The sequence below is a fragment of the Pyrus communis genome, chromosome 8 (assembly GCF_041283825.1).
Source record: "Pyrus communis isolate YQ-2024b chromosome 8, ASM4128382v1, whole genome shotgun sequence".
Taxonomy (NCBI): Eukaryota; Viridiplantae; Streptophyta; class Magnoliopsida; order Rosales; family Rosaceae; genus Pyrus; species Pyrus communis.
Window position 1 is genome coordinate 23,293,524 of NC_142572.1, and position 13,569 is coordinate 23,307,092.

Genomic DNA, 13,569 nt, shown 5'->3' on the forward strand with positions numbered 1-13,569 from the left:
CGGGACGGGATGTTACAGTATAGCCCTTTAGCCCTCGATCGGAGACGGTTTTTTGTCACAGGGTTAAAACGAGCTATATGACCCTCGATCGGAGATTGAGGCAAATATAGCCTTGTACTGTACATTAAAATATTAATATCTTCGAGAGCCAAAGGGTTAAAACGAGCCCTCTGGCTCTCGTTCGGTTGGAGATGGCCTAACACATGAAATTGCAAGACGACAAAGGTTGGTTGTGCTCTAGGAATAGAGTTTCAATTGATGATGGGTAAAATAATGCGGTTATCAAATACCAATTAAAACTTAGAAAAACTAATGAAAAGGGTTTTGAAAACTTTGTGTTTTAATCAAAATGACAAAAATGTGCTGTAAGTGAATAGTATCAGCAGTGACTTTTTAGAGTAAAAATATTATTTTCGTTAAAAGTGAACAGTACCGGAATGTTTCGTTAAAACTCCATTACAATTACGATTATGGTTAATTATTTATACAAGTCTACAAGTATAAATATGCCCATGTAACCGTAAAAATAAACCGATAGTAACGGTTATAAATGTGAATATCAAATATATATATATATATATATATTGCATTTATCAGAAACAGCAGTGTTTAAAATTTATTTGATAGGCTCGATATTTTTATAGAAATATCCAAAATTCATGAGAAAAAAAAAAGTATGGAAGCGAGAAATTTAAGTTATAATCAACATATATCGTTAATATTTTTTACACACTTATTAAATATTGAAGAAAATATTAAATTCCATCATTTTCATCTAAATCAACTGACAATGATAGCAATATTAGACATATTCGTCAATATTTTTTATAAATTTATATATCGATATTTTTATGTTAAATATTATCTTAGGCTAGTCAAGTAAAGAATTTTATGTTGTTTTTTTATATTGATTTTTAATGTATCTTCTCGAGTGCTGCAGCGTGATATGTTGTTGTTTTCTTTCATTTTAATAAACAAATAAAAATATTTTGCTGCTGTGGGTGTGGGGTGTGGATCCAGATTTCAAACTTGAGTTGAGTGAGGAACAGAGCTTACTTGGCACACTGTTGGGAAAGGAAAAATAAAATAAAAATGGTAACTGGTGTGCAAGTGCTATTCTAGTAGAGTGATGAGTGGCCCAAAATCTGATTTGACATTCTGATGAGAAAGATAGAAATAAAACTCCAACTGGATTGTGAAGTAGGATTTTTTCTTCTTTTTTTTTACTTTCTTTTATCCTTCTCTTTTTTTACTTTCTTTTTTTTTCTCTCTTATTTGAACAGTCACGGTTAAATCACGTTAATATCTTATATTAATTTTTTATACAAAAAGAAAGATAAACTAGAGAATGTGAGATGAGGGATGGAAGGGATGAGAACAGGAGGAGAGATAATCCTAGTCCCTGAATTATGCCCTTAATTTGGCCCCCTTACCCTCGCTCCCAAACTCTTCTTAATTTGAGTTACACTAATGCATTTTAAAAACAAACAAAAAAAATGCATTTTAAAAACAGATTCAACGATTTACTACTAATCAACATTAAAACTGTTGTTTGAAAAAAAAAACATTTATATTATTAATGTTGCTCGCTGTACCTATCTATTACTCTACTCATTGTCACCATCAGGGTAACTGTAGTCAATTGTAAGTTAAAAGTTTTATAAACTACTAGCAACCTACACATACGTTTTGTGTGTGCAATCAAATTTATAAAGAACAAAGGGAAGCAGATGTCGAAACAGAAGACTGGACGGAAGATATTGTTGTTAGGTGAAGGAGACTTCTCCTTCTCTCTTTATTTGGCCACTCGCTTTGGATCTGTTCGCAACATGGATGCCACTTGAAATGAAAATCGGTTAAGTTTGAGCAGAATGTGGTGGAAGAAAACTGCTACCCTTGCTGGTTATGAGGTTTAAAAAGAAAACAGTAAAAACTTGTTTTTACGAAATTACTTTAATGTTTATATTTTTTTTCTTTTTTAATATTTTTAGTTATATTTTAAAGGATATAATTATAATTTCATTAGTTTTTAGTTATAATTCTATTAATATGTAGTTTAAATATTTAATTTAGTCAAGTTTCCGATGTCGTAACCCCTCACCCTTAAACATATTCTTCAAAACCACCTATTTCATTTAAAAATAATAATAGTTATAAGCAAATAAGTATGATATCTTGTTAGTCGATACAAAGTTGAAATGAGTCGACTCCAATACAAATGATATAAGACGACCAGATTGCAACTCCACGTGATATATCTATCACTTGTAAGCTTTTTTGGGCAATTTTGGTCACTCGTGACTCATGATAGAAACCAAGTTAGCCTTAAATATTTTAAAGCTTTGTTGCCTAATGAAGTTGGGTTATTATTTTAATTAATATTGCAAGTTGCATGTCCAACATATATACACACACACATACATACATACATATACAGGCTGTTTAAGGATTGGTATCCCCATTTCAGCCAAAAAATGGGATGATGCGCACAGCCGTTCGATCTCCTTTAATGAGATCGTGCTGCTGGGAAAATTAAGAAGAAAAAAAATGGAGCAGGTCCAGAATCTTAATATGGATGTGAGATTTTTTTTTGTGGTTGGAACATAGGTATCATTATATGCAAAAAAAAGAATTAATTTTTAAATTATTAATATTTTAACACAAATATCTCATTAATGATAAACGTATCATTTTAAACATACTGAAAATCTCTGATAAACATTGATATTTCACTTTTGTAATGGATGTTGGACCACATGGTAATGAGCCAATCAGGAGGAAGCTTCTTTATCAAACCGTGACTCCACGGACTTTGCAGATTTTTCTGCTTCTTTTTCTTTGCCATATTTTTTCTGAATCCAGAAGAAAAAAATGAAAAAGTTGCTTTTGGATCTGTAAGCATTTGTCCCTGTTATCTTTCTCTTGTTTAAGTAATTAAGAATATTCTTCTTTTTTTTTTTCCAAGTCTCCGCTTATTTTGGGCAAGGGATGTGATATTCACACATCATTTTTTACTTTTCATACATCATTTTAATTTTTGGACGTCAAATCGAATGAAATGAAGAAGATCAACGGACAGAAATTAACAAAAATTGTGTAAGAAGTAAAAAAATGATGTGTGTATAGCACATCCCTTTGTGCAATTGGATGTGTTTTCCTCACTTCCATTATACAGTAATTCCAGCACTTAATTTATTTTGTTTTTCCTGATTTCCTCATCTAATAATCTCATCATTTGGGTTTCACGTGCTTCGTTGAGCTAGGTAAGTGTGTTAACTTACTCTAATATTGTGAGCTTTCATTCTATAACTAATTAACAATAGGAAAATTACTCAGCATGTGTTTTAGAACTCGTTTGAGAATGCTTATAAAATTACGGAAAACACTTTGATGAAAATATTTTTATAACCAATTTTTAATAAAAATGCAAATGCTTTTAGAATCCAAATATATTATATCTAAGAACACTTTCAACTATTTTAAATGTAATTCCGGACGAGTCCTTTTTCTTACATGCTTTTAGAATCCAAATATATTATGATATATACTAAAATTGAGTTTTTGGATGGCACTATTGATCTATAGTGTGCAGACTGAATTGCCCTTCAATTATTTTGTTATCAGCCATTCTTTGCACTTTTTACATAGTTAAAATACGATTTTGTCCTCTTAGGCCACGCGTCCATCAGCGAAGGCTCTGCTTCGACTACATCTTCTGGAATATTCCTTCAACGTCGAAGGCTCTACTTCGACTACATCTTCTAGACAATTCCTTCAGTTTCTACCCCTCTATCTCGCTTTTTCTCGCACAAATCTCTGCTTTGCTAAAAAACCACCCAACCAGTAGACGCTTTTGGTTTGATTCAAAGAAAAATTTTACCCAAAAAGGATAGCGTTTCTTGTTATATCTAAGAATCCAAATATATTACATCTAAGAACACTTTCAAGCAAAGTTCATATTATTGTACGGTAAGCTTCAAGAAGTGACCACGTAAATTGGTGTTTTTTCTGAAATAGTTCGGACTCGATTAAAACTGGGCCAGTGCCGGGTCGCCTGTTTGCCTTGTTGCGTTTAGTCAAAACCCAACTAGGGAAACCGGCATAGCCCACAAGCCCTTTGATGCTAAACGTGGTCTAGCAGGTGCCTAAACTGGCATTTTCCATTCACAGGGACCTCAAATGGGCCGGGTAAATCCAATTCATCGCTAATATGACGCATTTAGTAAGTGCTTTATGATAAAAGTATTTTTATGACCCATAAATCTGTCTAACTTTTTGAGCCAAATCCAATAATAAGCGTTACATCAAAGTAACATGAAAACCGGTGGTACCATCCAAGTGTGGATGTTCACTTGTTTGGAGTAATACAAGTCTTGAATCAAAACGATACTTCGTTATTTAACTACGAGATAAACTATCATTTTTGGTTATCTCGTAAATAATTCTTCAAGCAATTGATTCCTTATGTCGGATTGATCCACTAGCATAAACGCATCATGGATCAAAACAATACACTAACATACCATCAAAAGCCACAAAATAAGTAGTAGAAAGGTATTCATGTTTAAGAACGTCTTTCTCTTTCCTCAATAGATTTTAAAGTTCAAAGCCACCCCAATTTAACCTACAAAACTCATTCTCTTTCAAAAATGGAAACAAAATAGGCGGCAGCAGGTAGAAAGGCGACCGAGAGGAGAGAAATAGTAGATGAGATTTGGACGTATGAAATACATTCTGTACGTACATATATTTGAGGTAATGAACTTACGAGTTTCGCATTCTTTTGCTTCACCTTCCCACTTTGTTGCTTTTCGGCAATTTAATTCCTTTAAACACTCGACATACACAGTTACACTCCCCTCCCGCTCTCTCTATATGCCAAATATTTCAAGACAAAAAGTGTAAGGCGCACACTGCGCACGCATTTCTTTTAAATCCAACTCCTTTTTCCCTGGTTAAGTATCAGCGGTAGCTAAGCGAGTTCAGTCGGGAAGTAGTAGGCGGTGTCTCTCTTATTAATTTAGTTACTCAGCAATTGAAGAGCGGTGTGATCGCAAAGATGGAAAAGCTTTCGGCAGGGTTGAGCCACCTCTTCATGACAATCTTTCTGCACAACTTCGCCACGTTCATGGTGATCCCGGCCATCACCGACGTTACCATGTCTGCCCTTTGTCCCGGAAGAGATGAGTGCTCCATCGCCATCTACCTCACCGGATTTCAACAAGCGGTACGTACAATTTTCTACACATAGATACTATAACCCAACTCAACGAATCAACTTTAATTGTCCACGTTAATTACAAACACATGTATCATTGTTAACATCAATAGTTGTTAAGTTATTTCCACCACAAGCAAATTGATATCAGTATATCTCTAGCTTTAGCCTTTCCAAATATCTTCTCCTTTGAAAATCATGTCTTAGGGTTATCGCCCGAGGTTAATTTTCTTTTGACTTAGTTATGAGCGGACTTAGTTACGTAGCTCATTAAACATCCCTTGATGTTATCAAGGTTCTAAAAGACGATAGGCGCTAGTTAAGTGGAGGGCTGGACCTAGCGTTCAGACGGCTAGGTGGGCCCTACGCGTACTAGGCAAATTTAAGTGAATTTATTATATATTGTATAAATAAGTGTCTATTTATACTATAAAAAAATTAGATAATTGTATACATAAATCGAAAAATAAAATACCATAAATATTATAAAGTATTAGAATATATTGAAAACATGGGGAACAAGCATATAATAAGTGTTTATCCAAGTATTCAACAAATCTCTTATTTTTTTTATCGAACAAATAAAATGCATAATGAAAGTTATTGATTTTTTGTCCAAATGAGAGTCGCAACCTAGGCGGGCGCCTAGGTAGGCTAGGTGAACGCCTGAGTAGGTCTAGGCGCACTTTCTTAATTTTCAAATAAGTAAAGACTAATCGGAACGGTAGTCAGTCGCCTAGCGCCTAAGCAGGACCTTGGCAGTGCTAAACGAGAACTTTTAGAAATGTGGATCCTATCATAAAAGATAATTACAACGCTCAAGCAATACAACTTAAAAAAAAAAAAAAAAAAAATAGCACTTTAGTACTGCAAAGTGCAAACCCAAATGTCTATGGAATGATTGGATCAGCTAAACTAACTCAAGTGATGTCTACTGCAGCCCCAAAACTTTGTCTTTGTTTAAAGGAAACTTCCCCCTACCTTTTTGCGTAGGGTTTAATCAACATTTAGATTCAATACTATAGGTCTTTGAATTTAAGGAGGAGGGACGAATTTTCAAAATTAAGGTCCCACCACAAACACACTTTTCCAGTTTAATTAGGGAAAGAGGTCATCTCCAGATCCTTTTCTCATAATCCATCAAATCAGGAAATTCGTGCTGTTGAAATTTGATCAAACGGCTACAAACAGGGACCCACTTTAAAAAGTTATAATAACTTCAACCGTTTGATCAAATTTCAATGCACGGATCTTCCTGATTTGGTAGATTAGGAGGAAGGGATCCGAAAAGGATCCATTTCCTTTAATTAGGTCCCTTCTGTTATGCCTTAATCTCTTTCGTCATCTCACCAAATGCAGATTGTGTCCAAGATTCCAACATAGCCAGTGCATCAACGATTGGTCTACACATAACCCCTTTCATAGAATTCGAAGACACATGCTTTTATCACATATTTTGACACCTATTTATATCACCCATTTCGTAATATATTTTAACAATTCAAGCCGTCTATATTTAACACCTCATTTATAGATAACTTTTACAAAAAATTAGACAAATCCAAAATCATTAAGACATTCATCTATAATGAAGAAAAATGGACGAATAAGGTTCTATAAATAAATACTAAATTTAATCCAAGTTTCGAATTTGGATGAGTTTTTTGTATATATGATCTTTGAGGTAAGACATAAAAAAATATACCATTGAATTGTTAAAATACATTACAGAGTAAACATCATAAAATATGTCTCAAAATGAATATAAAAAATATGTGTGATATATATTGTGGGAGAAACCAAGATAAACTTTTACTTAGCAAAGATTAGTTACCGTGATTAGCGTTGGCATGAATGCTTACGGATTTCTACTTGTGGCTACACAGCCGACACTGTCGTGTGCGAAGCCGCCTACATGCCCTCACCCTGTTATTTTTGCAATCACATGAAATTGACGTACTATCGCGGTAGGTATGTACTGAAAGATTGATGCATAGGAAAAAGCTTCACGCGCATGCAGTACTTCCATCGGAAATTTCCCTTTGGTTTTCATGGGAGATGCATTTTGGCATTTTTCAATCGTATTAACTCGTGGACAAAATTTTACGTTCCTAATCATCATTTCATTTGTTATGTTTTGAATGTCAACTTATGATGTCTATCTCTTGTAATAAAAAAATAAGAAAACTTTAACGAACAATTATCGGTACTGTTCATTTTAACGAAAAATCACATTTTACACTAAAAAATCAATTCTAGTATATTCAATTTACCTTTTGTTTTGTCTTTATCGTTAAAACTCAAAGTTTTCAAACCATTTTCATTAGTTTTCTTAAAAAATAATCATCAAATCTTTCTTTGCCCCAATCAAAATAAAAGGCAAAAATACAAAGAGAAACTTAAACAAGGGGGTTTACGATTTACCTTAGAGCATCTCCACACGTGAAGAATGGGATGTGTTTATTTTTCTCTTTAGGTTACTGCACCATGTGTTTATTTTTGTTCATTTATCGATTCTGATCTGTTCAATTTAACGCTAGAAATAATCAAGTGTATGCATGTGGAAAAAAAAAAAGTTTGGAAATTACTTTCTTTGAAATTTTTGATTAGGAATGGATGGTGGGTCTCAACTAATGATTTGGTGTAAGAATTAACCTATCCCTTGTGCATGATTTTAGGGTTGAAAATAGTTTGATTTGTGCATGGTTGATGCAGATCGTAGGGCTGGGAACACTGGTGATGATGCCATTGGTAGGGAATCTCTCAGACAAATTTGGGAGAAAAGCTTTGCTTACACTGCCAATGATCTTCACAATTATCCCTTTAGGTAATCTTTCAACTCGTTAAATCCGTACCAATTAACAACATAGATAAAGTCACATAGGATATTAAGACATAAATTTATGTACTTTTATGATGATTAACTTGTTTACCTAGCACTATTAATACATTGCTCCAAAAAGTCCTTAATTCCAAGAAAAAAAAAGAAGAAGAAAAAAAAGTATTCAATCACTTTAGCTTTATTTATTTTTCTTTTATTTTTGCTGAACATCAAGCTCTAATTCTAATTTTGACTATATTATATGAAGTTAATGTGAACTAAAGTTTATTGATTTCTGGACAAATTAACGGAATTGCTATTAGCATGTTAAAATAGTTATTCTGTACTCTTGCTTAATTCGAAAAACTAAAAGACAAAAGAGTTCGAGAAATTATTTTACACTGCTCATAACAAGTCCTGAAAAATAAGCAATACACGATTGATCAGGAAATGTTTTTTTTGGGTCAAAAATCAAGAAATGGGTTAATTGCACAATTACAGGGATACTGGGATATAGCAGGAGCAAGAGTTTCTTCTACGTCTACTTCGTGGCCAAAACTCTAACCGCCATGGTTTGTGAAGGCAGCGTTCATTGCCTCGCCCTTGCCTATGTGGTAACATTCTAGTCTTCCTCGCTCGTATTTGGGCCTCACCAAGGATTATAAGGCCCATTATTGAACAATTATTTGGGCTTATTATGGGCCTGAGTGTGTTAAATGACTAGACTAGGTCCATTTTGTTGCAAACAACACACTCCATGTTTGTTCATGTTGTTGGTTGTTTGATTTGAAATTTTGATGGAGGTGTCAAAAATCAATGATTTTCAGGCAGATAATGTGGCAGAAGGAAGGCGAGCCTCGACGTTCGGAGTCCTATCGGGGATTAGTTCCTGTGCATTTGTCTGCGGAACCCTCTTCACTCGTTTCCTCAACACTTCCACTACTTTTCAGGTCCAATCTCTCTCTCGCTCTCTAGGACTCTATCCTCTCTGTTAATATGCTTAATTGTGATCTGATTGCATTTTAATGTTTATAATTATTACTATTACTATCAATAGGTTGCGACGGTGGTGGCAGTTGTGGCAGTTATTTACCTGAGGGTTTTCCTACCGGATTCCAACATAGACAAGAATCTTTCCGCTCCGTTACTCTCAGACGAAAAGATCACAATTAAGGATTCAGCTGAGACTTCAAGTGCTGAGATATTGCAGCCAGCCAAAACATTGCCTTCCTTAAGTGATTTAATCTCCTTGTTGAAAACTAGGTCAGTTACTTTCCTGCTAAGGGTTGCTCTTAATTAATTTGCAGACTTGTAGTTCAAGTAATTGCTTACTCTTAATTGATTTGCAGCACAACGTTTTCGCAAGCTGCAATTGTTGCGTTTTTCAGTAATCTAGCGGATGTTGGCCTCCATGCTTCAATGTTGGTACGTCTCTCATCCTATGAATTAGTAATCACATATTTAATCATTGTTTGTGGATGATTTGCATCTAATCATAGATCAGTAAGCTCTGTCGAACATAAGAAATGCTGAATAAAAAATCATTGTTTGTTGAGCAGTACTTTCTAAAGGCGCGGTTTCACTTCAACAAGAATCAGTTTGCTGACCTGATGGTTATTTCCGGGGTTGCAGGCACTGTTTCGCAGGTGCTGCATTTGTTTTACCGTTTTGATCCTCTGCATACCTCTTTTTTTCGCAGTTTCGATTTCATTTTCCCTGACACTAAAAATAAACCTTGATGCAGCTGGTTCTCATGCCCTTGCTGGCTCCTGCTTTTGGAGAGGAGAGGCTACTTTCGATAGGCCTCCTTTTTAGCTGCGCACAAGTAAGCATCTAACCGTCTTGTATTTAGTCCCAACAAGTTACAAATTTGATCTTATTTGTTAGACAACTGTGGATTTGTAAACATTGCATTGCATCTACTCACGAAAAGTAAAACTAAAAGTTTTGACATGTCATTAAGCTTTTTATCTAATCATTCACATATCGAATGCAGATGTTTCTTTACGGCATTGCGTGGTCCTTCTGGGTGCCATATGCTGCTGCCATGTTCTCCATCTTTTATGTGTTTGCACATCCATGTGTAAGTCTCATCGTTTCTGCTTCGCTTTGAGTTAAACATTCTCAAATGTTGTCTTTAAAGTGATTTGGTTCAAACTTTACAGATGAGAAGCATTGTATCGAAACAAGTTGGACCGTCTGAGCAGGTAATTTTCAGTATGCATTTTGGATTTTACTTCCCTTGCCCTGCCCCTTTGGATCCAATTCTTTTGGCAAATACATGATCTTTTTTTATACAATATTTTCAGGGGAAGGCTCAAGGGTGCATTTCAGGCATATGTTCACTTGCAAATGTTATATCTCCGATTGCTTTCTCCCCTCTCACAGGTGATTTGAAATTACATTCGTATTTTTTGTCCGGCCAAAGTTAATTCGAACTGATAAATTCGAATTGTTATTCCAGCTTTGTTCCTGTCCGAAAAGGCGCCATTTAATTTCCCTGGCTTTAGTCTCATTTGCGTTGGATTTGCAGCGGTAAGAACATATCAAGTTATGTGTACCTGTATATGTTCTGCTTAATTGGCTTGTTATTTCATATATGTATTTGACATTTATTTGCAGATGATAGCCTTCATTCAAAGCGTGATGATAAGGGCTGCTCCTCCCCTCTCGAGCCGACGTGTCAGTGAAAGTTGCAATCACACGGAGCCCTAGTTTTTGAAAGTTCGAAGACAGATTGTTCCTCGTCTAGTTCCAGGCTGACCCTAGTACATCACTACTGTAAAGCTCAACGGTCCTGTTGTGCTGCTGGCTTAAGTTTTTGCTGCCAATTTATTGACAATGTAATTTTGGTGCATGCTTTGGAAGGGTGACATGGTGGAGTCTGGTCCTTACACGAGAAGAGAAAAACTTTAGTAGGGTTGCCTAATTAGTGCAACACTCACATATGTGAGACTAGTAGAGAGAATCTCATATTTTTTCTAAAATGTGCCTTATAAATGATGTGGTCAGGCACTTCTACTCAAGTTTTTTTTTTTTTTTTTTGACGGTGACGCTCATAAACTTAAGCAAAAGAAAGCAAATAGTGGAATGTCGTTTCCTTTTCTTGTACAATAGGCTTAAAACATATGCATGAGGTTTTTATAATAAAAAAATGCTACTCTTACCACGTTATTCATATCACATAATAGAGATATTACTCACATGTGTAGGTGAGCTCTACTTCTAAGAAAGTTGTTTTGTTAGGTAAATGTATCATTTCTCTAATAAAACTGTTCTGTCACGTGTATCAAACTAACAGAAATGGAGAACTTCACACGGTAATTATACATTAGCAACATAATTTCATAGTTGAATTAAGTTAGGCCTTTTGATCCCAATCTGCGCAAATGCTTTCAGGTTTCGGCGTCCCAAAAGTTTCAACGGTTTATGATTTACGTACATGCCAAGGGAATGGTGGTAGATGATGAGTACGTGATCACAGGTTCCGCCAATATCAACCAACGATCTATGGCCGGTTCTAGAGACACCGAGATAGCCATGGGAGCGTACTAGCCCCACCACTCTTGGGGTAAGAAGAAACGACATCCTCGTGGCCAGGTCTATGGTTATGGATGTCACTTTGGCCAGAACATTTGGGGATGGTGGACAAATGCTTCAAGGAGGCTGAAACGTTGGATTGTGTGAAGAGTGTGAACGCGATCGCCGGAGATAACTGGACGAGGTTTGTGGCAGATGACTTTGCACCATTACAAGGGCATCTGATGAAATACCCTGTTGCGGTAGATGTCAATGGGAAGGTAAGTGCACTTCCTGGACGAGCGAGTTTCCCTGACGTCGGCTGTAAGATCCTCGGAGCCCGAACTACCCTTCCTGAAGCACTCACTACTTAACTTTAAACATTAGGCAGGCTGCAGGCTCCTCCAATTTTTTCTTAATTACATGTTTGTGTTTTCATCACCATTCAATCGGAAAAGACTGGCCTGATTGAAAGAAGAGTCTATACAAGGGGTGGGAGCGTGCAAGTCTTAGTGACAGATCGATCGCAAGCACCCCATTACTTGAATGAATTTACAATTTAGGGTACATAGCTCTCGTAATTTATCACCTCAATAGTCAATAGTATATAGCCTAATGAAATGTAATTCAATTGATCTCTTCATTTCTTTTTTGTTTTTGGTTTACCATGAGAATGTAGACAATACTTTTGTCTTTATTTAAATTATATTCTAATAAGACCGCGTGCATCCTATCTTAATTAATTGGCCTAGTTAACGTTTCTACACACACAATTGGTTAATTAACCACTACACTTTAACATATGTTTTAGGATTGATTTAAAACAGCTTCTTAAAGAGTAAAAAGTTTTTTCTACTACGTTTGACAGTAAAATACAAGAGTGCTGTGATTTATAGAAGCATTTTTTTTAGAAAGCATTTTTGGTAGTGTTTATAATAAAAGCACTTACAGTAAAAGTGAAAAAAGTAGTTTTTAGGGAAGTAGTCTCGAACAAGCCTTAAATAACGAAATGAAATAAAAGCCATCACACAAACTATCCAACTTTAAATAAAGAAGAATGATGAAAAGCATGAAGGCGCTCAATATATAAATGGTTTCACCTCTCACGTTGTCTCTCATGGCAATATATAATCTGATCGGTACAGAAGTCCTACTTTGCCTCCAAAAAAGGAAGCATAAATATTATTAATCAGACAACTGATCATGAATTAGTTAACGGTAACTTTGCCGACCATGCCAGCTCCCTGGTGAGGAGAGCAGTAGAAAGAGTATGAACCTTTTTCGGTCAAGGTGATGGCGTAGGTCTCCCCGGGGCCATTCAGGAGGTCCTCCTCGCTCATCGAGATCTTTCCAGCATCCACACCGCCGGGAACCTCGTCCTCGTCAAACACAATGTTGTGTGGGAATCCAGCATTGTTCTTGAACACAATTTTCTCACCGGGGGCGACGGAGAAGCTGTTGGGGACGAAGGCCAAGCCACCGTCATCGCTGCCTAGCAAGACCTCAATCGCCATGGCATTACTGGCGAGGATAGCACTGGCGGCAGTGGCGGCAACGGCCACACCGATATCCTTGAGGGATGACTTGACGATGCACATCTGCCTTCGGGAGGCTGAGACCTTAACGGCAGCGTTAACCTTGGCTGCGCCGGCGGATTTGAGTCCGGTGAATGATGGGATAGCGACCGCGGCGGGGTTGACGGAGGCCATTGTATGTAGTTGATTGAACGTGTTCTCGCAAGCAGGTCGCCTCAAGTTCTAAAAGCGATCAAAAGGAGAAGATAGGAAGGGTGTGTTTTAATAGGGTGGGAGGGGGAAGGTTATGTGTGGTGGAGGAATTGGTGATTGGATATAGTGAATGAGTGGCATTGGGTGGAGATGCTATCCGATGACGTGGCACTGGAGCTTAGTGATGGGAGGTGGAGAGTGTGAGAGCTTGCAAGTATGTCAAACTAGTGGAAGTGGATAGACAAGAGGACAAACAATCTATGATCTACATATGATATGAATGA

At 36.3% G+C, this 13,569-nt stretch overlaps 2 protein-coding genes and 1 pseudogene across 2 annotated transcripts; 2 read left to right on the forward strand and 1 right to left on the reverse strand.

Moving 5' to 3' along the window:
- The first annotated feature begins 4,627 nt into the window (after window positions 1-4,627).
- On the forward strand, window positions 4,628-11,213 carry LOC137716730 (uncharacterized). The gene is made up of 14 exons (XM_068456109.2): window positions 4,628-4,755; window positions 4,961-5,227; window positions 7,934-8,045; window positions 8,541-8,653; window positions 8,867-8,989; window positions 9,097-9,302; window positions 9,389-9,464; window positions 9,599-9,685; window positions 9,784-9,864; window positions 10,036-10,122; window positions 10,205-10,246; window positions 10,349-10,427; window positions 10,504-10,574; window positions 10,662-11,213. The coding sequence occupies exons 2-14, from the start codon at window positions 5,060-5,062 to the stop codon at window positions 10,752-10,754; spliced, it is 1,338 nt and encodes a 445-aa protein (XP_068312210.2). The 5' UTR covers window positions 4,628-4,755; window positions 4,961-5,059; the 3' UTR covers window positions 10,755-11,213.
- Window positions 11,214-11,342: 129 nt separating this feature from the next.
- Window positions 11,343-11,953, forward strand: LOC148695390 (phospholipase D delta pseudogene; annotated as a pseudogene).
- Window positions 11,954-12,616: 663 nt separating this feature from the next.
- Window positions 12,617-13,367, reverse strand: LOC137717570 (plastocyanin B'/B''). Its single transcript, XM_068456977.2, has one exon. It carries the CDS (start codon window positions 13,265-13,267, stop codon window positions 12,767-12,769), a length of 501 nt encoding a protein of 166 aa, XP_068313078.1. The 5' UTR covers window positions 13,268-13,367; the 3' UTR covers window positions 12,617-12,766.
- Between the last annotated feature and the right edge of the window lie 202 nt (window positions 13,368-13,569).

Bases quoted from the DNA above. Each gene is read 5' to 3' on its own strand.
- LOC137717570 (XM_068456977.2), bottom strand. From the start codon at position 13,267: ATGGCCTCCGTCAACCCCGCCGCGGTCGCTATCCCATCATTCACCGGA.
- LOC137716730 (XM_068456109.2), top strand. From the start codon at position 5,060: ATGGAAAAGCTTTCGGCAGGGTTGAGCCACCTCTTCATGACAATCTTT. The intron at 9,865-10,035 runs GTAAGCATCTAA...TATCGAATGCAG, and splicing joins TCCTTTTTAGCTGCGCACAA to ATGTTTCTTTACGGCATTGC. The intron at 10,575-10,661 runs GTAAGAACATAT...ATTTATTTGCAG, and splicing joins TTTGCGTTGGATTTGCAGCG to ATGATAGCCTTCATTCAAAG.